Source organism: Dromiciops gliroides, chromosome 4, assembly GCF_019393635.1.
Source record: "Dromiciops gliroides isolate mDroGli1 chromosome 4, mDroGli1.pri, whole genome shotgun sequence".
NCBI lineage: Eukaryota > Metazoa > Chordata > Mammalia > Microbiotheria > Microbiotheriidae > Dromiciops > Dromiciops gliroides.
In genome coordinates, this window is record NC_057864.1 from 370,560,124 (window position 1) to 370,585,998 (window position 25,875).

The window sequence follows — 25,875 nt, forward strand, 5'->3', positions numbered from 1 at the left end:
AAAACGATTTGAAAGATGCTGAGGGTTTACTTAGCCCCTATGCACTGACTGATACACCAAAAAAGTCATATGGGGCTAATAATCATAATTATGAATACACAAATCGTGATAACAGTGCCTTGTAATGAGAATGTAAAGTGGTGAAATACAGTGAATAATCATCTCAGACCAACCTCTCTAAGTATCCTGAAGTGATAACTCAAAAAGCACCGGCCAACTAGGGAAATCTCATGTGAAATTATTAATCAAATCCTGAAAAATCGAAAAAAGTTGAAGTTGATATGACTTGAATGAAATCTCCATTGAAAAGAGACCACATATAACATGAAAATGAGGAAATAAATATTCTCCAATCCAAACCAAAACCTAGGATAAAATTTTAGAACCAAAAGAGAACAATAGAAGCCCTACTATTTGTAAATGCTATGCTCATCTCATCCTGAACATGGAGTAGATGGCTTAGCAGTTTAAATCTAGATGTGTAGCAAACGGACAGGAATCTTGTCCTCAAAATTGCCTGGGTGACTCATTTGCAAGGATAGTTCAAAATCAAGATCCTTTGTTGGGGGTGGGATCCCTCCTAATGGAAACAGGATGCTTATCTCCTTGGTTCTCCAATCCTATTTATCTGCAGTCTGCACCTAGTAGGTCAATTCATCACCATTCATTGAGAACCGGTCACGTGACCTGCACTCGTAGAGGAGCTAGGGTCTTTCTAAGAGCTGCTTTATGTCGTTATTAGCATTTAAAAGACGGCTTCAAGCCTCGGGCTACGCAGAAGTCTCAGAGTCACCTCCCGGGCCTTAGAGCCGCCAGGGAAGGCCGAGCGGGAGCCTAAGCGAACCCGGGAGAGGAAGCCGCCTCGCCCCGCCCCCTCAGCGTGCCCCAGGACCCGGACCCTCCAGCAACAGGGAAACCCTTTCACTAGGGGCGCGTGCACGGTGAGTGCGCGTTCTCTGAACGTCTTGCCAGTTAAGCTCGGCCCAGCGCAGGGCTCCGGAGAGGCTGCGCTTTTCCCCTCCTCCTCGCCAGGAGGCGTCTTCCGCTACCGCATCTCTGGGGTGTCTGAGTAGGGGGTGGTGGGAGGGAAGGTGAGCTCCCAACGAGCTCCGCCCCCTTCGGCCCCGTAGGGGTCCTTCCTCCGTCTGCTCCTCCCTCCCCCTTCGAGAGTTGACGCAGAGACCGAGAAAGCGGCAGAGGCGGGAGGAGGAGTAGAAACCGGAAATGAGTGGCTAGCGCGGCTCAGCAGCCGACCTCTCTGGGGGCGCTCTGGGCGGGCGTGTTCTCTATGCCCTAACCCCCCCCCCCATCCCCACCCCCACTACCCGCTCCCCGCGTTTTGTGCTGTTTATTGTCGCAGGAAAGCGGCTGCGGCCTCGGACCCGGAACAACAAAGCGCGAGCGACAGAGCCGGGGCCGCGGGGGCTCCTAGCAACGGGCCGGGGCGGGAGTTCCATGGAGACTGGGCAGCGCCGCCGCCTCCTCCTCCTGCTGCTGCTGCTGCTCCGCCGTCGCCACCACCACCAGCCGCACTGCCGCCGCCTCCTCCTTCCCCCTCGGTAACGGCAGCCCCGGGGCCCGGCCTGAGGGAGACTGAAGGGGGGGGGAGTGCTCCCCGGAGGAGGGCGGGGAAGGTCCGGGGCGGGGCGCGGTCGGCCCGGGCCCCAACCCGGGGCAGGCAGAGACAGTGGATTGGGGTGGGGGTCCCCATCCAGCCTGCGGCTTATTCGGGGTTAGGTGGGGGAGGGTCCCCCATACAGACTACAGTTTATCTGGAGTATTTGAGCGTCTCCATCCAGACTAAAGCTTATTTGGGGGGGGGGGGCTCCCCATCCAGACTGCGGCTTATCCGGGCTAGAGAAAAAGAGAGAAAAGGGATCCCCATCCAGGCTGCGGCTTATCCGGGGGTGGATGGCGGGGTGGGATGACAGTTGACTCCCGGAGAGGGGCTTTATACAGGAAGCACCTGTGGGGATCCGAATTGGACGGGAGGAAGGGAGGAAAGGAGTAAGGGGTGAGAGTGGGGGCGGCAGGGATGGGGCTTGGAATGGGCTGAGGGCCCGGTGTGGGAGGGTCGTTAGGGTTGACGGGTCGGGTGCGAGGCGGTTTAACGTATCCGTTGGTGCTGGAGAAGATGGGGAGCGCAGAGGCCCCCCTGCCTCTGGTTGCTGGGGGCTCGCTTCCTTTGGGGAAGAAGAGGGGCTCATCCAAGATGCCAAACTGGAGGAAGAGGAGGGAATCTGTGTCCCGTTGTACCTCCCAGGAAACTTGTCTGAGGTTGGGGGTGGGGTGGGGGAAGGGACGGTGATCTTTGGGAGGATGTGGGGAGCCGCCAAAATATGACTATTGCTTGTTCCTGGGGCTGCCTACACCATCGGGATCTCATTTGGCATTTGATCAGTTCTTTAAAATGTGCCCCAATCATCTTGAAGAGGAGAAATCTGAGAGAGAAGGGAGGTGAATTAGGTTAGGGTCTTTCTGTATTGAAGCCCAGGAGCTATGGGAATGAGTCAGTCTAGCATTTATTAAGTGCCTACTGTGTGCTAGACATTGTGCTAAGAACTGGAAGAATGGACTAATTCATTTCCACTCCTAACCTGATTTGCTTCTGCGGGCTTTCTTCCTGCCTCCGCATTATTATATCTATAGCACTTGCGTTTGACCCACATTTATGGACTGCTACATTAACTGTAACATTGTCCCAGAGATACTGAGACTGCCCAAGCTCTGGGCATGTCAGTAGAAGGTGAGGTGGGAGTGACATGAGGTTTGTGGCTCAAGATGAAGGGGAAAATTGTCAGGGTGGAAGGTTTCTAACGGAATTGTTTTTTTTTTTAATGACAAGCATTTGAGTGTTTACACTTTGTGTTAGATGCTACAGGTTACAAAAATGAGTAACTCTTAAGCCCTTTAGGGTGTTATAATGGGTAGGATGAATACAAGTACATGTACCACTGGAAAGCTAAATCAGTACTGTAGGAATTCAGAGAAGGAATGATCAAATCCTAATGAAAGACAGGTAGAATGAGAAGAGGCTTAATGAAGGAGGTGGCAATGAAGATGTTGCTTGAAGTAGCTATTGGATTTCTGGGTAAGTCACTTGAAGATCTTTGAATCCCAGGCTTCTTATCATTTGCTCTGAGGATCAAATGAAAATATACTTGGAATTTCTTTAAGAAATTTAAAGTATTATGCAAATATGAGTTATTATTTGGGGGGAGGCATTCCTTGATAGAAGAAATAAAAAGCAGGGAGGAGGGAAAATACAAAATGTTTGGGGGAAATATCGAATAGTTCTGTTTGATAGAAGGAGCTGTAGAAGTTAAGATTAGAAGGTAGATTAGGGCCAGGTTGTGAAGGGAACATAAATTCAAGGCTAAGGAATTTGGACTTAATTTAGAACAGAATAGTCAGTCATTCAATATGCGTTTGACAAATATTCATTAAGCACTTATTATTTGTCAGTCATTGTAATAGGCATTAGGGATTTAAAAAATTCAAAATTAATGTAATTGGAGCTACACTCTATGAAGAGTACTTATAGTGCTGAATAGAATAAAATGGAGGGGAAGAAAAATGAAAGCAAGGAGACCATTTCAGAGACTTTCACAATATCCCTGCTGAGAGGAAATGAGACTCTAAATTAGAATGGTGGCAGTTGGAATGGAAAGGATTGGGATAGATGTGGAGACATTCCAAAAGATAGAATCTACAAGACCTCACAGAGCTGAAAGGGACCACTTCATTCAAACCATTCATTATACAAATGAGGAAACTGAGGTCCAGAGAAATTTAATGATTTACTCCAGAGCCCTAGAGTTATTCAATACTTATTTTATAGTGTCTGCCCCCAACCCAGATCAGCCTCTTTGCACTTCCCTATTTTACACCATTTACTTTAGTCACTCATGTTCAATTTTTTTTTAGGTCCAATCCCTTATTTCTATTCTTACTGCCAATAGCCTAACACAGGTCCGTATTAATATGCACTTGGAATACTACAACAGCACCTCTCTAAACTCTTCCCCTCCAGTCCATTCTTCTAGCACTGCTAGTGTCCTTAACACACAGATCTTTATAAATTCCATATCCCTCCTCAGAATACTTTAATGGCTCTTTTTTACCGACTAAATAAAATCAAAATTCCTTATCCTGAATTTAAGATCCTTTGTATATTGCTGCCTTCCTATCTTACCTGTTTTATCTCATTTACTTCCACTCAACATACTCTTAATACTGTAGCTAAACCTAACTAGTCTTCACCTACAGCACACAAATGCTTTCTCTCCATATATACCTTTTCTGACCCCATTCATTGACTATACCAGAGATAATTTTCCCTGCCCTGTTTTTTGTTTGGTTTTTAAGATTCTAACTACCCTTGGAATCAAGGCCCAGCTTAGATACCTTCCTCATTGGAGTCTTCATTTTACCCCAAATCAGAAATTCTTTCCTTCCTCAAAGTATTAATAATAATTTGTATTTTAATATTACCTTTAAGCTATTATATTTCTATTCTGCCTAGTAATTTTATATTTACTCTTTTGTATATAAGATCCTAATAAATGTTTGAATTGAATTGAAAATATGTGTATCTTTCATATTCAGTAATATATTGTAAGCTTGTAGTAGGCAGTGATTGTATCTTAATTATCCTTCTCTTCCTTGTGACTAGTGTAGTGCTTTGCATATTGTGAGTCTTTAATTAATTATTGAATTAAATTGTGTTTTGTACATAATTACTTAACAAATGTTTGTTTAATGAAAAATAGTATTCCTATTAGTCTTACTATTTTATACTTGAAGAAGATTTAAGATATCTCATTAGACAAATTATCATTAATGTGTCATTTTTTAAAAAAATTATTTCAATAACCAGATCTCCCCCAAAACCTATAAGGATCTCATTTTTAATCATAGCTGTCAAAACTAAGTTCAGACCTAGAATGCAGAATGGAGAACGAAATCTGAGGTACAGACAAGCCAGTATCAGAAAAAAGCAAGACTCACAAATTGGAGGCCGGAGTAAGTGATGACAAAGGAAGGTTCAAAACCAGAAGATGCAATGTTAACCATCTTCAGTCAGAGCAAAAAGACTCAGAGCCTAGATATTAAGCATGAGTCGAAAATTCAGGTTTAAAGTTAAGTAAAGCAGAGTCCAAAATGCAAAGCCAGGTGCCAGGACTTAGAACAGAAGTCTAAGCAAAGATTAAGCTGAAGCTATCAAACAGTTAGAGCTGCACAGATGAAACTTGATAAATCATTCAAGGTTTTACTGGTACTTAATTGGACTTTGGAAATAAGGGAAAGAGTCAGAAATGACTCCAGGGTTTTTAACTGTAGAACCAGAGAGAATAAAATAGAGAAGCCCATGCAGAAGGCTATACTAGATGGTTCTTGAGGTTCATTCCAAGGATTCTTTAATCTTGAGGACTAGTTCCAGAAGCAGCTTTTATAAATGTTGAGCTGTCAATGAGAGATCCAATTGGAAATACTCAACTGCCATGATTCCAAAATCTTTATCTCTGTGCCCACTCTTTATTTGAACTAAAGTCATATTTTTTCAAGAGTGATTCAGGTGACCAAGATCTTATAGGGAAAAGGCAGAAGACTAGATGAAGGATGGAGAGAGAATCTTGGGGAATAGGAGGAGGAATGGATTATAGGAATAATCTAACATTGAAGAAGTATGGGATAAGAGGGAGCTTCAAAAGTGATTAGCAATATAGGATGCTACACAGAAGTAGAGAAAGAAGATTAGGCAAAAGCCATTGGATTTGGTGATTTAAGAGGGGCATTGGTGACCTTCAGAATAGAGTAAATCTAGTGAAGGAGGCAAAAGTTAGATTTCAAAAAATTGGAGAGTGAATGGCAAAGAAGTAGAGCTATTGAATCTAAGCTCCTTATGATATAGCCATCCTGAAATAAGTAACAAGTATAAACTAAAGATCTGAGAAAATGGCAGCTTACCCATTTTCTGAGTATCTAAGTGGGTCCACAATTCATACAGATAAATACAGATGTCTTATTAATTCTTGGCCTCGTGTCAGAATGCCTAGTGGTTTTGTACTTACTCAACCACACTGAGTGACTAAAAAGAGACTTTCCTGGGATATAATGAAAAGACCTCATATATAGGGTACAGTGATACTATTAGTAAATCCTTTGGGAACAAAGCTTCTTTTTACAGTTAAAAACAAAAACAAAAACAAAAAAAATCTTCAGAAATCATGGAGGCAGAACTGCCTGTGTTTGCAGCTGCATGAACTCACTCCACCACTTCTGCATATTTATCAGGGCCAACTTAAAGGTAAACAGGGCCAATCCTAGGCAAATTTGTGAAGTCTTCGAAGTTTGCCTTATTTTCTGTTTGCTTTGTCCCCTTTGGTTAGCAACACCTCCTTTATCCATTTGTCTTGCTCTCTCCTTTGTCATTTGCTTAGCAAAACGTGCAATTTATGCTTGTGGATTGAATGATTGAAGAAGTCATTCACACCGAAGTGTTAAACCTTTTATCTCTTAATTAATTGCGAAAAGTAGGAGGGGGAAGTGAAGGGATGGGGGTGGAGGAAATCTTAAAGAAATTTCAGCCTTTGCTAGCAGGTGGTAAGGTAGTAAGCCTGATTCAGTCTTTTTGAGGTGTCTAAAGGAACCAGAGATAGTCATAGAGACAGTTGGAAACCAGGGATGCAAGAGTTCTTTCTTCTCTGGTTTCTTCTGAGACCTGGAGTCCTGCTCCAGGTAATCTGTTCAGTTCAGACATTTCCTAGTAAATCAGGCGCCTCCTCAACATACCCCAAAGTGACTTAATGTCCAGCATCCCTTCCTTTTGTCCCCAAACTCTCAGAGATGCATTATATACATTTACATATATAGAAACAGAGACAGGTACATGTATTCATTTGACTATGTTACAGTTGGAATTTAATGATTTTTCTTATCACAGCCCCTTGTTATTTTAGGTTCTGGAAAGCATCTTTATAAAACCCCTATGTTATATCTAGTTCTGATTATGAAATTCCAGTCAACAATGTCCTTTAGTGGAACACATCTCCTTTGATAGCCTTTCTGTACTTTCTCCAAACTTAGTAGACTTGCAGAGGGGGGGCTGTGTTTTTAGATTTTTTACAATTCTAATGCCATCCTTAATCTAAATAACTTTGACTGTTTTGCTTAGTAGATAAGTGTGTTACACAGGGAAACAGGAGAGCTAAGTACCCCTCTTGGTTTTGTACCGTTATAGATAAGTCTTTTAGCACCTACCTCCCAGGGTTGTGAGGATAAAAACGAGATGATATTTGTAAAGCATTTTGAAAACCTTAAAGCATTATGTAAATGCTAGCTATTATTATTACATCAGTTTTTTCAGTTATAAATTGTAGATAATACTTGGTCCTTCCCATTTCACCATTTGGTTGAAACAGTATATTGAAAATACTTTTAAATTTTCAGAAAATTGTGATGTAGAAACCCTAGGGAATATTAATATTAAATATTTTAGTAAACTGCCCAAATTTTGTTTAAATAGTAGAAACAGTATGGGGGGGTGGGAAGCCTATGTTTTAGATTAACCTTTTTATAGAATGAAATGTCTCTTCTAACAGTTAACTTCATTCTATGAAATTCATTTTCAAGAATTAATTTCCCCCAGATTCTGGAAACTAAGTTAACTCAGCTACAGAGAATCCTAAGTGGTACAGAATCTGACACAAGTACATTTTTTCAGATGACTTTGCCTTCTATTATTTGACTCAGTTTTTTTTTTTTTTTTGCCAGATCTTGGAAACTGTTAAAAATGGTTTTACAAATTCACCTTGAGGCTGGTATGAATATCTTAATATTTGGTTATAAGTTGGGAATATGTAAAAGTTTGGTACAAGAAACTTACTTGAATGGGTGTATAAATCTATAATGTCAGATTTGATTTAAGTGGTGACAAATAGATACATGAAATCAATATGACATTTTAATCTGTTTAGAAATAGAGCTACGTTTGAGAGTAGCGTATGGTGCGTTTTATCTTTAACACAAACTTATTATGTAATATAACTTATGGCTGAGGGCAACAGCACTTTTTCTAAAGGCTTGTAGGATAGTAATTTCCTAGCGAGTGATTTTCTTCCATGATAACAAGATCCATTTGATGAAATGATTGAATGTATAACAGTCTTTAATTATAATAGAAATAAAAGGATTTACTGTGGATTGTTGTTAGAATGATGTCTTCGAATCCATACCTTCTGTGATTTGAAAAATGTCTTATTGTAACATTTGTTTTGGAGTGATTAAAATAGCTGAATTGTTATCATTTATAATATCTATCAAACTTGTCATATGCACAGCATCTGCCAGGTGCTGTATGAGCTTTTATTAAAAGAACTTTCTTTTTAGAAGCTTACAGCACACTTGTCAGAGAGGAAGGGAGAAATAAATACAGCTAACAAAACATGAATAGAAAACACATACTTTTACCCTTTAAAGTTTCAACACTGCCTTTGTACAGGTTTTAACTCCTCTCTTAGAGGACCGTATCTTAGTCATCTTTGGGATTCTTTCTAGCATTTTGCATAATATCTTGCAGAGTGACATTCAGTACACCTATGTTGAATGAATGTTTTTCTGGGTTATTTAAACTGATATTTGTTTAAAGTGTGACATGAGTTTCTGGGAAGACTGTTTAGACCTAGGTGCAATGTCATAGCATCATAGATTTAGAGTTGGAAGGGACCTCGTTGGTCAAAGGTATTAATAAGGAGGAATTTAGATATAGGCATAAATATTTCACTAAAGGGGGGGCCATGAAAAGGGACCTTTTTCTAACTTGTGATTCTTATTACATGTGTAATAAATGTGAAGAGCATGGTTCTTTTATATAGCAGGGCATAGCTCAGTCAAGAGTAACAGTTGTTTTGTTTTGTTTTTTTCCTTTAACATTTTATTCAGAAGAATGAAATAAAGGCCAAGTGTCCCAGCTTTATCTTCTGTTACTTTGGAGTTCTAAAAAGAATGATAATTTTTCTCAGTTACATAATTGTAAACATTTTAAATTTTGTTGATATTAGCCCCCTTAACTCCAAGAAAGAGTATGAGAGGATACTTGTACATTGACAAATTGGCAAGATGAGATTCAGGCTCATCATGTGCGTAGTCATTATCCTTTGGATGACTTTAAATTTTAATTCTTCAGAAATTGATTTCATGATTCATAACCATACAGGATGATGGAAAGAATATTAATTTTAAAAAGGTGTGCTTCTCCCTACAATAAAGCATCCTCTTTCCTCCTGTTCAACTCTGGGCCCACTTCAATATTTAGCCATAATTTAGTTGCTGGCCAGGACATATGTGCTAATGGACTAGCTCTATAGATTATCTAACAGTATCATAGTTTGAAAAATAGGCATTTTAAAGCACTTTTCTTTCTGTATGTGTATAGTTAGACTAAGTCTTGAGTAATTATGGATCTTGTTTAGGAGGCTTATGTAATATTTCAAGCTTTGATGTATCAATACAGAGCCATCCAACAAAAGGAGCGATTGGAAGACCTTACATTTATAAAGAATCGTTTGACACCGGCCCTGGAGTCAGGAGGACCTGAGTTCAAATCCGATCTCAGACACTTGACACTTACTAGCTGTGTGACCCTGGGCAAGTCACTTAACCCCAATTGCCCGGCCAAAAAAAAAAAAAAAGAATCGTTTCATTTGGCCTGTGTGGCAAACACCTTTGTCAAATGTATGTTTCCCGTTTGATGCCTCATTTGATTTTATTGATCAAGTGATCAGTGAACAAAATTATATCTTTCAAGGAATGTGGGATGATTTTGTGATATGCATAGGAGATATCTTATTGGCAGATAAGGAGATATCTTATCTAATGGGCACTTTGCCCAACCTAATCAAATGCTTTTTTATAGTCAACAGGCAAATATAGTGGGATCTTATACTCTTTACACCTTTTAGTCATTGTATGACTATAAACATGTTCTACTGTACAATATAATTTGTGACATGGTAAACCTTTAGACATATATAAATCTGTCATGTCACTGGTGAAAATTGCTCATGTTTGTTTTGATAGGCATACCACAAATTGGTCTGGCAATTTGAACAACATTATGTGGTGAGAAAAGTGACCTAGAGAAAACATGAGAAAACAGATGGTATATCAAGGACAATTTTGATGTGACATCTATAGGAAATTCTAATTCTGGGATTGGATCATTCTTCCTTTGAAAGAGCAAGCTATAAAATTTGCTTATTGAAAGCTTAGTTTCTTCATCTTTTTTTCAATTAGTGATCACTAGTTATATATTAAAAATGAATAAAATTCTCCTCTCCTTAGAAAGAATGTCCCCTTTTAATTGGAAATTGCCATTTCTTATATAGAGCTTCATGATGAGACCTATGAATTCTCCATTTTTGTTTTATATGTCTCTGTCAGTTTTCTACTTGAAACAGGTCTGCCCAAGTTTTGATTCTTCAAAATCATCTTTGCATTAGCTCTGGACAAGGATTAGATGAATGTATGTTTCAAACAATTGTGTTTTAGGTGGTTAATAGGTGGGTCACAAAAATGTTTTGTGTTTTTAATATTCATTCTGAAGTACATCTGAAGGATCATTCCACTTTAAGGTGTTGAATAGTACTTGTGTTCCTTATTGTCTTACACAGGCATCTGGTTATCTCACTCATGGCAGATGGCTTAAGTAGAGAGAAGGAAAGAGATGTTCATTTCTTAGAAAGGGAGACCAACAAAGCCCAGGATGACAATCTATAATAGCTGTTGAAATGCCTTTTTTTTTTTTTTTGTGAGGCAGTTGGGGTTAAGTGACTTGCCTAGGGTCACACAGCTAGTAAGTGTTAAGTGTCTGAGGCCGGATTTGAACTCAGGTCCTCATGACTCCAGGGCCGGTGCTCTATCTACTGCACCACCCAGCGGCCCTTTGCTTAGCAAAATAAGCCTTTTCTTAAGTTCTTATTCTTTACTTTTAAGCTATCATAAACTTGACCATTTTCTACTTAAAGAGAAAAATATTGGTCAGTGTCAAGTACTAAACCATTTACTTACAAACTTTGATATTCTAATTAATAGCTGATTTACCATCCCAAATCAGGTATATAACTCAAACATATAAGAATGACATATACATTCATACATTCATACATATGCACACCAGGTATACAATAGATTGATATATATGTTTATATGTGTATGTATATATAAAATCTATTGTTTATCTGGTTAGAGATGACTTGCTTCTTCAGTTCTTCCATACCTTGTTCTTTTTCTTCTGCTTTTATTATTATTCTAAGAACCTCTAACTTTAGGCATCTTGAGGTGGCTCAAAGCACTGGACTTTATCAAGTGATAGCATTTGAATCTGGTCTTAGATACTTACTAGCTGTGTGTCTAGTCTCTGTAATCTAATCTCAGATGGGAGCCTTAGTTTCCTCATATATAAAATGGCGTTGATAACACTTTAATCCCACACTGACGTGGAAAAAAATGAGAAAAGAGTATGTGATTGCCATGTATTCACTATGTAAATGCCAGCTATTATTATGGAAGTAAGCAAATAATCCCAGAGAGCATCTTCATTTTTCCTTGAAAGTGAATAAAGCCTTAGTGAGTTTAAAATGATCAATTTCAATAAGTAAGTTTACTGCCATGGCTTCAATTAGTCTGTTTAGAGAAGTGAATATCAAGATGTAATATTCTATAACTGTAATCTCATGAGTTCCATTTTGGATATATTGAGTTTGAGATACCCATAGGACTTCCAAGTAGAGATGTTCAGTGGACAGGTGTGTGTGTGTGTGTGTGTGTGTTGTATGCATAGAGATATGAATCCATGGAAAATGGTTCCGAGAAAGAGACCAAAAAGGTGAGGTCAGACAAAATGCAAATCAGGAGAAAGAAATATCATGAAAACCCAGAGGGTAGAAGGCATCCAGGGTAAAGGAATTGTCAGAACTGACAAAGTGTCAAATGCTGCAGAAATTATTGGTAACTTTGGAAAGAATGTTTTAAGTCGTGTGGTGAAGTCTGGGAGCTAGATAATAAAGGGTTGACAAGTGAGTGGGAGGTGAGGAAGTAGGGTACTCTTTGGTCCATTCAAATGGCCCTACCTACTGTATCCCATATATATATTCTTCATTTTTGGCTTTGCACAGGCTGTCTCACATCCCTCTGATCCCTTGGAAATAAGTGCTCATCACTTATTCTTTGGTTAACTAGAATTCCTAGCACTTTACAAGACTTAGTTCTCAGATGCCACATTTTATATGAGGGTATTCCTACTATTCCCATGTATTAATGGTCTTTATCCCAACCCTTCCTTTCTCTTTACTTTGTATATATTTAATTTTGTACACATGGTATTCTTCCCACTAGAAAGTAAGCTTCTTGAGGGCAAATTGTTTAATTGTTTAACTTTGTATCTCCAATGCCTAGTATAGTTCCTTGTATTTAGTCGCCTAATAGTTGCCTGTTGAACTGAATTGAATATTGGAAGATGATATAGAAGATAACTACATATGTGCTCCAGCAGTACACATTTGACTTCTGGTTTGTGGTAATAGTTTGTGTTAGTGATACCTGTCTTTCTGTGGGTTCTGTGACCTAAAATTATTTGGGGAAAGTCATCCCAAAAGAAATGGGGAAATTTTCAAAAAATGAAATTACGATAATGTAAAAATAAATAATTCTGATAATGAAAAGATGGAGTTGATTAAAGAAACCAGTGCAGATACACAGCAAACTTACTGACCGACTTAGATTTTGAAAGTGCAAAAGAGATAGAAGCAAGGTTAGGTTTAGAAGATAAACACAAACATAACAGTCCTCTAAAAATTGTGTTAGGAATCCTAAAGCTCAGAGTGATTTCAGGTTAGTAAGGAATGCTAAACTACAACAAAAAAGGCTAAGCTTTGAAAGCAAGTTGTCAAAGAAGAGAACAGGACTGATGCTTGATGTGGAGGCAATGACAACAGACACAGAAAAGACAGAGCTATTCAGCTCTTAGTTTGCTTCTATGTTTTTCTAACAAAGATAATTTTGGGGGTAGAACAGATAGACTAAAAAACGCTAATAGGGAATTGAAACTCCGAATCAATAGGGAGATAGACTCCCACCCCAGATGTGGTTGATGAACCACTGTCATTTATCTTTGAAAGGATATAGAAATTGGGAGAGGTATTTCTTAAAGGCTTAGAGAATAGCAATTATGTTTGTCTGTAAGCTATACAACAGTAAGTTTGACTTCAAGCCCTCGTAGAACATGTTTTCCTTGAGGTTAGGGACTATCTCACTTTCATATGTGTATCCCCAGCTCCTAACACGGTGCCTGATATATAGTAAGCACTTCAAAATGCTTATTGATTGATCACTTAGTCAATAAACATTTATTAAGAACCTGTTCCATGTCAGGCACTGTGTTGAGCACTAGAGATACAAATATGAAAAAAATAAGAGTCCTTGCCCTCATTGATCTTACAATCTTATGAGAGAAAACAACACACAGAAAGAAGCTGAAAAGGGTTACCTGGCTTAGGGGCATGAAAAAGACCAGAAGAGAGTAACCTGCAGCCAAGTGGGAAATTGAGATGGCTGGCCTGGACCACCTCCTTAACTGGAAGCTTTGGGAGGAACTTCAGCATCAAGCCCTCCAATCAAGGGGTACTGATGATATGTGAATACCAAGGCTGAAATGATTTTGAAGAAAAATGAAGTTTTTGTTGATAAGGTTGTTTATTTTTGTTTTTGTTTGGGAGGGGGCTCAGAAGAGGGAGATATGATGAAGTCCAAAGGAGTCCCAAGATTATTATATCAATGGCCAGTGAACATCTAGCTATGTTCTTTATTGTTAATGTTATTCGAGTAATAGACTAGATAATGTTGTGACTCGCTGATGGACATCGAGTCATCAAAGTATCTCAGAGTAACAATTTTATTGTTGATAAGGAAAATATAAGCCAATAATTCAAATCTTCATCACCTTTAACTACAAACTATTATATTATGTGACAGCAGTAGGCTCTTCATTTATCTACTTGCTCTTGTGTCCCCCTCCCCTTGCCAATCATCTTCCCTGGAACTGCCAAAAATACATCATGGTCCCTCTGTCCCCTTTTCAAAAATCTTCAGTAGCTCCCAGTTCCTATAAGACAAAATATAAACCCTAGCCTGGCCATAATTACATATTTTGGTCCCCGCTACCTTCCTAGCCTTAGAGGATTAAATTATTTTAATTTTACCCTTTCTAGTTTGAAAATATTTCTTCCTGATGTGCATTTATCTGTTCCAGCTCAGATGATTTAATAGTCTTTAATGGCAATATATCTTAAACTGCATAGTTTCTCCATTAACCTCTGAGAGAAAAGGTTAATGAGGTAGAAGTTACTACTGAACTAATGTAAAGTGTTAGAATAAGTTAGTGTTTTGAATGCTGCTGAAAAGTCGATATTGATAAAAAAAAAAGTTGATGACTTTGTTGTAAACAAGTCTTTGATTAAAATTTTTTGCACAAGGGTAACCATATTATGGTACCCTACAAGTTATATAACTGTAAACTTGTACTTCTCTTTAATTACAAAGAGACCTGTGACAAAGGATTGGGCTAATTCGAGGGATTATCTGTAATTCATTGTCAAAACACTCCATCAAGTAGAATGGCTGTAGCAGTTCCAAAGCTTTTTGTTTTTTATTATCCTCTTCATGACCAGTATGAAATAGTAGCTATTGAATGTGTGTTTGTAAAAATACTATATCAGCAACTGAAACAAGTCCATTCAGTTTCGAAATATTTACAGTCTAAACTGTAAATGGAAGCCAAAACTAACTCAAGTATCAGAATGTATATAAAAATGTGGGGAAACAGGAATGCTAGTCCACTGTTGGTAGAGTTGTGTAAAGATCCAACCATTTTGGAGAGCAATTTGGAATTATGCCCAAAGGGCTATAGAACTGTGCATACCCTTTGATCCAGCAATACTACTGCTAGGTTTAAATCCCAAAGACATCCCCAAAAAGAGATAAAGACCTATATGTACAAAAATATTTATAGCAACTCTTTTTGTGGTGGCTAAGAATTGGAAATCAGGAATGCCCATCAGTTGGAGAATTGCTAAACAAGCTGTGGTATATGATTATGATAGAATATTATTGTGCTATAAGAAATGACAAGCAAGATGATTTCAGAAAGGCCTGGAAAGACTTGTACGAACTGAGGTCTAGTGAAGTGAACAGCACCAGGATGACATTGTGCACAGTGATAGCAATATTGTGTGATGAAGAATTGTGAATGACTTAACAATTCTCAGCAATACAATAGTTCAAGACAATCCCAAAGGACTAATGATGAAGCATACTATCCACCTCCAAAGAAAGAACTGATATTGACTGAACACAGGCTGATGGGTGCTATTCTCCACTTTCATTTTTTCTTTTATTCAAGTTTATTTATACAAAATGACTAATATGGCAGTGTTTTACATAATTGCACATGTATAACCTCTATTTGATTGCTTACTGCCTTGGAGGGGGAGCGGGAGGAGGGATAAAATTTAGAACTCAAAACTTTAAATAAAGAAGTACTTACTGAGAAAAAAAGAACATATTAAAAAAATTGGAGCAAGATTCAAATTCACATACAACCCCACATAGTTTAAAATATTTGCTTAATATTTATACTCTTTATTTTGGTTCTTGTTTTAATGGCATGCAAATTTCAAACAATAGAGAAAGAAAGTATTAAATCATATTATATTCAGTTTAGGTTTCACTTCATAGGTCAGTTATTGGAAAGGGAAATTTAGCATGGCATAGATATCTAGCTTTAGCATGTAACAATTAGAGTGACACCACCTGCTGGAGAGTTACTGTAGCAAAGCTCTACCATGAGGAGAAGGCCTCTGAGGGCAAGCCATTTAGCTTTTCCTTGGCATCAGGAAGTGATGTTTGCTGGTGGGTACTGTCTATCAAAGCTACTATCCAATTAGCTTGGAGCTGTGTGTGCGTGTGAATGGGATGTTCCCAGTTCCACAGGAGGTTTTGTGGGACGAAGAAGGAAGCATTGTGTCCTTTTGGTTCCTGACCTTGCCATGGCAGGTCTGGTGATGGGGTTTTTTAGAAATAGTTAGATTTTTACCTTTCTCTCTGATCATTAGATCCTAATGCTCTTTTTTTTTGTTTTGTTTTGTTTTTGTTTTGTTTTTTTGGTTTTTTTTGTAGGGCAATGAGGGTCAAGTGACTTGCCCAGGGTCACACAGCTAGTAAGTGTCAAGTGTCTGAGGCCGGATTTTGAACTCAGGTACTCCTGAATCCAGGGCCGGTGCTTTACCACTGTGCTATCTAGCTGCCCCAATCCTAATGCTCTTTAATAAATACTTAAACACTAAAATACTCTTGCTAAAGCTTATAATTTATTGGTGACCACTCATTAGATATTTTAGACAGTATAGCTAGGATTTTAGCCCCTTACAAGCAGCTTAGATAATAAGGAAAAAGTGATAGGCAGGGAAAGAGTGTGGCATGTACAGGGAGTTAGGCTTGGAGAAGAAGATGAAGGGAGTGGCAAGAAGCCTGGAATGCCTCAGAAAGGGGGAAGGGAGGATGGGAAAGAGAATCCAGGGCAATCTAGGGATGAGCTGGTGACATTAGATATGGTGAGGGGAGAAGAAGATGGAGCTTGGAGTGAGGAATTGATATTATACTGAATCTGGAGTAAGAAGACCAGACTTTGAACCCTGTTTCTGCTCCTTAGTGCCCCCTGAGACTCTAGGGAAGATACTTCATTCTCTAGGCCTCAGTTTCTGTATCTATAAAACAAGTGGATTTGACTAAGAGGATCTCTGAGATCCCTTCCAGCTTTAAATACTATTCATGTATATTGCATATCTATATGTTCCTTATATAATGTGATTATAGTGTAAATGTTTATGATTTCTAGTATATATCTATGTATATATGTATCTAGATAGATAGATAATATGGTATAGTGGATTGAGCTCTGGGCCTGGAGTCAGGAGGACCTGAAGATACTAGCCTCAGATACTTACTGGTTGTGTGAGCATGGGCAAGTCATTTAATGGCTGTGTGCCTCAGTTTCCTCAAATGTAAAGTGGATTTAATAATAGCATCTACCTCCAAGGGGTCTTGCAAAGATCAAATGAGATGATATTTATAAAGCTCTTAGCATAGTACCTGGCATACTTTTGTTTTTTAAATTTGAACTAGTTCTCACTCACCTTATCAAGTGTTATGTTTAAGATGGAGTTACTGATCTGTTATTGTTAAAAGTTCAAAGTCAGATTTAGAGCCCAGCCTCTCTCTCTCCTATTAGAGAAAACCAAGTTAAACTGTGATTGAAATCGTTTAAAAAGTAGACAATTCAGCTTTAACATGAATAAAAGACATAAATGACACTAGTGCAAATTTGTTTGCAAATGAACACAATCATTAATGCTATCTGGTGTTTAGTGCTTTCACATATTAGATAATTTTATTTTCATAGCACCTTTATATGAAGTAGGGTAGGCATTCTTTTCATTTTTTAAAAATGAGGAAATAGACACTAAGAGAATTTAAATGACTTATTTAATTTTTTTTTCAGCTAGTTAGTAGCAGAGTCAGACCTAGAACCTAGTTTTCTTGAGGCTTCTCTGACATATTGAAGAGTGTGAATTTTGCTACAGTAGATGAGTAGAATTTTTCTAATTAGTGGATTTCATTATGGTATATTAAACACTTTAGTAGGTCCTAACAAATATTGATGGACTAATTGATTTGTGTCTGCTATGTGCTAGGCACTGTGCCAAGTGCTGAAGATACAAGTAAGAAAAAGAAAAATCGGGCCTGCCCTTTAGGAGGTTACACTCGAATTGGGGAAGACCAAAGGAAACTGAAAAGCACTGGGATTTTGAGCCCTCCATAAAAGGAGAGTATAAGAGAGTTTCTGGTACCTTTCAGAGAGGTAGAAGTAACTGCGAGTATTTTTGAGGTGTGAGTAGCAACTTAATAATTAAAATGGGTCTTTAAGCTTGAAATTTAAGAGATACAAAGATATTTTTCTTAACCAAAGACTTTATAGTGAAAATCCACCAAATTTAGCATGGCATACCTGATGATTCACCCCCTTGAGAAAATTCTTTTTATGACGAAAGCCTAATTTTCATATTGCTTCTAAAAGAATAGAATTTGTCTTGGTAGTTTTCCATGGGACAGTAGTGGAAGCTGTTGAATAACTGCTAAAGTTATGTTATTTGCTGTAGTTTATTGGTAAATTACTCACTTGGATAGCTACCCAGGCAAGATAGGTATAATAAGCTAATGTTCTTCTCTGTCACTTTCAGAATTTCAGTTTCTGAGGTATGGGATAACCTCAATTTTGCACTGACTCTTTTATACTTTAGATCCCCAGGGTGAGTAGAGGGGAGGCAACATGGGGTAGTGGGGAAAAGCCAGAAATTCAGAGTCAAAGACTAGAATTCAAATATTGATTGTATTTTATTTTTTTGTTTTGTTTTTGTTTTTTTGGAGGGGCAATGAGGGTTAAGTGACTTGCCCAGGGTCACACAGCTAGTAACTGTCAAGTGTCTGAGGCTGGATTTGAACTCAGGTACTCCTGAATCCAAGGCCAGTGCTTTATCCACTGCACCACCTAGCTGCCCCCTCAAATTCTGATTTTATTAATGACTTTTTTTGTGTCTTTAAGCCACTTAACCTCCCTGAGCCTCAGTTTCTTCATCTGTAAAACGAGTGCTTTATAATCCACTGTTGGTGAAGTTGTGAAAAGATCCAACCAGAGCAATTTGGAATTATGCCCATAGAGCTATAAAACTGCATACCCTTTGATCCAACAATACCACTTCTGGGTTTATATGCCAAAGACATCCCCTCCCCCAAAGAGAGAAAGACATTTGTACAAAAATATTTATAGTAGCTCTTTCTGTGGTGGCTAAGAATTGAAAGTCAAAGGAATGCTCATCAATTCAGGAATGGCTAAACAAATTGTGGCATATGATTGTAATGCAATATTATTGTGCTATGAGAAATGACAAGCAGGATGATTTTAGAAAACCCTAGAAGGGCTTGTATGAACTAGTGAAGTGAGCAGAACCAGTATAACATTGTGCACAGTGACAGCAATATTGTTTGATGAAGAACTGTGAATGACTTTACTATTCTCAGCAATAGTTATCCAAGACAATCCCAAAGAATTAATGATGAAGCACACTATCTACCTCCAAAGAAAGAACTGATATTGACTGAACACAGACTATTTTTCACTTTCATTTTTTTCTTTCATTCCAGTTTAGTTATACAAAATGACTAATATGGCAATGTTTTACATAATTGCACGTGTATAACCTCTATCTGCTTACCACCTGGGGAGGGGGAGGGAAGGAGGGATAGAATTTGGTACTCAAAATTTTAAATAAAAATTATTAGTATTTTTTTAAATGGCTTAGATTGAATAAACACTAAGGTTGGTTCAAGCCCTAAATCTTTGATAAATTGACTCATTGTGTACTCAACAAAAGCTTTTTGGTAATGATTATATTCTTTTGTTTTTCCTTACTGTTATTGCTTGTCTTCATTGTTTCTTCCTTTCCTGACCATTAACTGTCCCTCCCTTTTTTCTCCCTTAGACATTTCAGTAGTTAATATTTCAGGTGTGTTTTACACAGAATCTAATTTGTTTGCATTAGTCACTTTTTGTATTCTTCTGCTTAAGAAGTTGCAAATGATAGCCTACTGTAAAACTTGACAAAATTGTTTTAGATCTAGTAGTAGCTAGAGCCCAGATTTAGGAATCAGATGACTTTAATCTTTCAAAAGAAGAAAAACAAACCTTAATTGCCTCTCCATTACCTATAAAATAAAATACAAAGTCCTTACCTAAGCACTTATGGCCCTTTAAAATCTGGCTCTACCTGTTGAATTTTACTCCCTTGTGTGCATGCCTTCTTCCAGTCAACTCAGACCCAAAGCCCTTCCTTATCCCAGGCCTTCATTTTGCTGCCTCCATGAATTCATGATAGCTGTCCTTAATACCAGAAATTTGTTCTTTCTGCCTCTTAGGACTACTGAAATCCTTTGCTTTCATCAAAGCCCAGTGTCTATGCTCCCTTCTCCATGAAACCTTTAATTCTTTCTTAGCCCAGCTGAAAGTTATCTCTTCATATTTTTATAGCATTTTGTGTTGATCTCTCCTTTGCCTTTATTTTATCTCTGAAGGAACCAAGTAATTCTTTCACAGTTATATTTATAAATACCTTATCTGTTCCCAAAGAGTTTAAACTTCCTGAAGGCAAAAACTTTCGTTTTCCATCTTGGTAACCTTCACTACCTAGCACAGTGGTTTGCATGTAGGGTTTCTTTGTGGGGGTGGGGGTGGGGTGTATTTTAATTTTTAAGTGATGCAAATCCACATTCTCTCCCCCTTGACAGAGAAAAAAAGAGACAAAGAAAAATGTGAAACAAATTCCATTTGTCCATGTTTTAAAAATGTGTGTCTTTTTGCACCTTGAGCCCATTTTCTCTCTGTCAGAAGTTCAGTAGGGTGTTTCATCATCATTTCTCTGAAATTTGGGTTCGTGATTGGCTGATCAGAGTTCTCAAGTCTTTCAAAGTTGATTTTCTTTACAGTGTAGTTGTATAAATTGTTCTCTATTCTGCACTAGTTCTTCTCTGAAACCATCCCTCTCACTATTTCGTATAGCACAGTAGTCATTACATTAATATACTATATAGTTTGTTCAGCCATTCCCCAACTGATAGGCAGGCACCCCTTTACTTTCCAGGTCTTTTATATCACAAAAAGAGCTGGAAGCAAACAGGTGGTACAATGAATAGAACACTGGACCTGTAGTAAAGAAGACTGCCTTGGATACTTAGTAGCCATGTGACTCTGGGCAAGTCACTTAACTTCTGTTTGTCTGAGCTTCCTTAACTGTAAAGTGGGATTAATAGTAGCACCTACCTTCAAAAGGTTTTGTAAGGATTAAATGAGATAATAATTGTAAAGCACTTTTCAAACCTTAAAGGGCTATGTCAATGCTGTATATTTAGTTTTGGGTTGTTTTGGTTTTTTCCCTACCCATTGGTCCAGTTCCTTCTTTCATCCCTTGGGAGGTATAGACCACTTTAGTAGTGGTATTGCTGGGTCACAGGATATGCACACTATAGTAATGTTTCAGGCCTAGTTTCAAATTATTTTTCAGAATGATCGGACCAGTTTACTGCTCTACCAACAGGGCATTGATATACTTATTTTCTTTATAGCCCCTTCAGCCTTTGTCATTTTTTCCTTTTGATCAACTTTGCCAATCTATTGGATGTCTAGTAGAGCCTCAGAGTTGCTTTAATTTGCATTTCTCTAATTATTAGTGGTTTGAAGCAATTTTCCAGATGGCTGTTGATAGTTTGGATTTCTTCCTTTGAAAATTGCCTATTCATATCTTTTGGCCAATACAAACTGACACCAACAGGCAGATAAGCAGAAGAACCCTGCTAGGAGTGGCAGAACCCCTGAGACTCTTAGTCTTTCCTTTACCCCATAGTTCATAGCCATAATTCGGGTAAATAGCTAGAGGACGAGCCAGCCATCCCCATCAACTGGCAATCAAAGGTCTGGAAAGCTGAAGCATCTAGACACCCTGAGGGAGAGACAGGAGGCAGCAAATGCCAGGCAACTCAAAACACTGCCACCACCTTGACCACTGTCTCCTCTGATCCTGAACCCAGGAGACTTGGAAGTGATTGTGTCCCGAAGACCACCAGATCTGCTTCCAGCCATAATTGAAGGGAGGGAGCATTGTGGAGAAGAGTTCCACCTTCCTTATCACCATTGGTAACAATGTCTAACCAGCTGCTACCTATAGACAGATAAGCTCAAGGGGGTGCACTAGTAGTTGGCAGCATCTTGAGAATTCTGTTACTGTTTCCAGCCCAGCCTTTGAAGCAAATCTGAGAAAGCAACGCCTATGAAGAAGGGCCAGTCATTCTACAAACTTTCAGCCAACTGTCCCACCCCTGTGCAGACAAGCTAGCCTAGTGAAACAGCAAGGGACCCTGAGGAAGAGTGAGGCAGCATGTGTCATACGAGTCAAACTACTTCCATCCCAATGAGCACCATCTTCCCTTGGACCCCAGGACCCTGAACCCAAGAGCCCTTGAAATAGCAATGCTTTCAGTGTACTGCCATCATCCTGAGAAGCAACCCCGGTAGTGATGCAGCTGTTATATCCATATTTATCAAAGACCAAAAATTTCTTGTCACTGTTGAATAGTTCAACGTCAGAAAATAATACTTTGTCATAGGAAATGAAGCCCAAGAATCATGGGACCTTTCCATCTGACTTGTAGCTGAAACCTTCCTTATATTGCCTCCCCCATTAGAATGTAAGCTCCTTGAGAGCTAGAGCCAGGAACTGTTTTACTCTTTGGAGTCCTAGCACTTAGCAGAGTACTTCGGACTCTTATTCTAAAAAAATTCAATCAGTTCCTTATATATCTTGAAAATGAGACCTTTATTTTTTTGCTGCAGAGGTTTTCCCCCCTCAGTTATCTTTTCCTTCTAATTTTAGCTGCATTGGCTTTGTTCAAAAACTTTAATTTTATATAATCAAAATTAGCCATTTTTCCTTCTGTTGATCTCCTCTATTCTTTGTTTGGTCATGAGTTTTTCCTCTATCCATGGATATGAAGCTATTTTCTCCTTGCTCCTCTTAATTTGTTTATGATGTCTCCCTTTATGTTTAAGTCATGTAGCCTTATTGGTATACATTATGAGATGTTGATTTTTACCTAGTTTCCACGAGACTGCTTTCCAGTTTTCCCAGCAGCTTTTTGTTGTTTTCGTGGGTTTTTTTAGATCAAATAATGAGTTCTTATCCCACTACCTGGGATCGTTGATTTATCAAACTCTAGGCTACTGTGCTCATTTGCTTCTGTATATTGTGTACCTAATTTATTCAACCTCCACCTATTTCTTAACCAGTAACAAATCATTTTCTTGAGTACTACATTGTAATATAGTTTGAAATCTGTTACTGCTAGGCCCTCTTCCTTCTTTTTCATTATTTCTCTTGAATTATTTCACCTAGTTCCTTCAGATGAATTTTGTTATTTTTATCTAGATAAAGTAATATTTTTGATTGACTTGGCATTGAATAAGTAAATTAATTTAGAAAGTATTATTTTTGCTATATTGGCTGTTTTATTTATTATAATTTATAATGTGATTTCATCATTGTGGAAAAAGACTAGTGTGTAAACCGTAAACTCCCTGATACAGATTGGCAGTACTTTTGTATCTTAAAGTATTACAAGAGTTGCCTCTTAATGTCGAAGTTGGCTATTGAGAAGTTAAATGATTTTCTCTTGTTACACAGCCAGTATGTGTTAGAAGTAGGACAGACTCCAAGGATGGCCTTTTACACACTATGCCATGCTGCCTAATCCCCCTGGAAGCCCCCTTTCTCCGTCCTTAACTTCTTACGACAATTTGTGGGCCTCTTCTACATCTTAAGGCAATTTTGTGAGCCCATCGCCCTTTTTTCTTTTACCTTTCCCATATCATTGCTCAAAGGCAAGATGACCTAGAAACTGAAGGAGATAACCTAAGCTACCAGCATATTCCTACACTGCCACCCTTCTTCCACTTTTCCATCTTTCTTCCTACCTCTTCCACTCCATCAACCCCAGACATGCCCTGTAAAGAGGAATCTTTTAAAACATAGAACAGACTTAGAATTAGAGAAAGAAGTTTCCAACTGACTCTGATTCATTTCCAAAGATTTCACCAAAATACATGATATTAGCCATATCTCCTGTAATCCACAGTATCTTTTGCTGCAGATGAGATATAGCCTTAGAACAATAAGTTTGCTTACTAATGGTAAATGTTTGCTGAATTTGATTTTGAAATTCAAATGGACAGGGAAAAAGACATCATATTTCTACGGAAAGCATTGGTTCCCAAGCTCTACTTCAATATTAATATTGCCTAGGATCTCAGAGATTTCCTCCCCTTCTCCCCCCAAAAATAAAAGACACAGAGGAGGCTGAGCAATACATTTGGGGCATATGTGGAATAGAACCTACCCCATCCATATTTTTTTCCTTTCTTTACCATGAGTGCATAGAATGTAACTCAAGCCTGGGGAACTACTAATAAGTCCACACTTGCTACTCTCACTAAATGGTGCTGTCTTTTATGAAAGCACTTCTTTTAAGTGATTATGATAATTTGTGAAAAGAAGGAAATACATTTTTCTTTAGTTTTTTGGTTTGCTTGTGTGGAAATCTTGGGTACCATGATGAAATTGCTAGATTCCCTAACAACTTGATATATGGAATTTGTTGAGTTCTAGCCTACCTCCTGAGGGACATTTAGCAAGTTCCAGAGAAATTAACAGAATAGTACAGTGGGTGCTCAGGTGTGCTTGATGACTCAACTAAACTTCTGTTAAGATAGTCAAGTCTAAAAATAAAAGGAAGAATTTTCATTTGTTTTCTGTGCTGACATCAATGCTACTGAATCCTGGAAATATATTTTCTTATACTTGTGGTTACATTTAAATGGGACTTTCTAATTATTAACCTTTTTTTTCTGTGATTAGGTAAAAAGTATTGTTAGTTTTACTTTATTTTCCAGATTTGTTATAAAATTTTTAATAAATTCTTAATTTTATTTGAATACAATATGAACTAAGAAAGTTTCATGGATCATTTTAGGCAGTACGTGGGTGAGCATGGCACCTAATTTTTTATAGGGGCATCACTACATAAAATTTGGAAACAACTCATCTAAGGAGTGTTCTTCCAGAATTGGGCCAACTCCATAAGAAATAGAGAAAAACAGCAAATAACCCAATTATATTCTTTTTAAAAATTAAATTAATTCTGTTCAATTAATAAGCATATATTTTCCTTTCCTCTCCCCTTTCCAACTCAGTAACTCCCCAACTTAGTAACTATCCCCCCCCAAAAAAACCCTAAAACCCATAACAAATATGTGTAATCAAGCAAAGCCAATTCCTACATTGGCCATGTCCAAAAAGTTGTATCTCATTCAGTATCTCTGTCAGGGGGCGAGTAGCATATATTGTCTTCAGACCTTCATTTTGTAAAAAAATTACTGCAATGTTGCTGATATTTGTTTACTTTTTCAATAAAAATGTAAACATTCATTTCTTTGGGAGAAGCAAGTTTAACATTAGAATTCAGATATGCCAAACTCATCTGTTTGTTCTGACCCCTTTTGTCTATCCACATAAAAAATGAACTGCAAAACTGAAACATAGTTAATCAAACGACATTCTTCAAAAAAACTACATGCATTATTTTTTCTTATTAAATTGTAGGTTAAAATAAATTTAACATAATTTTTAAAAAAAAGGATAGTAGTCTTCCTTGCATTTTAGTACCAAGATTATTCCCAATGAAGAAAAGAAATGTTGCCTTCAGATAATTGAGCTATATGAGACTCTGTGTAATTGCTTTGTTCTCTTTTTCAGGATGTGAGAGCTTCATGGTGCACTGGTGGGGAAGCTGAGTTTGTAAACTACCCCAATGGATGCAGATAGTGATGTTGCATTGGACATTTTAATTACAAACGTAGTCTGTGTTTTTAGAACCAGATGCCATTTGAACTTAAGGAAGATTGCTTTAGAGGGAGCAAATGTAATTTACAAGCGTGATGTTGGAGTAAGTGAAATTTAAAATGTGGATACCTAATTTAAATTAAGGAAGCATTGAGTTGTTGAGCTGAGACATACTGTTATTTACAGTTTTGTCAAGGAATTAATCGGCTACACAAACATTTTGTTCTATCAAATTTCATTTGTCTAAGAGAATACTTCATAA

General features: G+C 38.0%; 1 protein-coding gene across 2 annotated transcripts in view; it reads left to right on the top strand.

The window, feature by feature from the left end:
- Positions 1 to 798: 798 nt before the first annotated feature.
- The window catches only part of TBPL1 (TATA-box binding protein like 1), a 32,686-nt gene continuing 7,609 nt past the window's right edge, over positions 799 to 25,875 (top strand). Inside the window, exons 1-2 of one of the 2 annotated variants that reach the window (XM_044002878.1) lie at positions 799 to 941; positions 25,527 to 25,716. In XM_044002878.1, the coding sequence (XP_043858813.1) occupies positions 25,582 to 25,716 (135 nt within the window). In that variant the 5' untranslated portion in view covers positions 799 to 941; positions 25,527 to 25,581. Of the gene's footprint in view, positions 942 to 1,087; positions 1,560 to 25,526; positions 25,717 to 25,875 lie in introns of those variants that run through there. The other variant, XM_044002877.1, reaches the window with a different exon arrangement.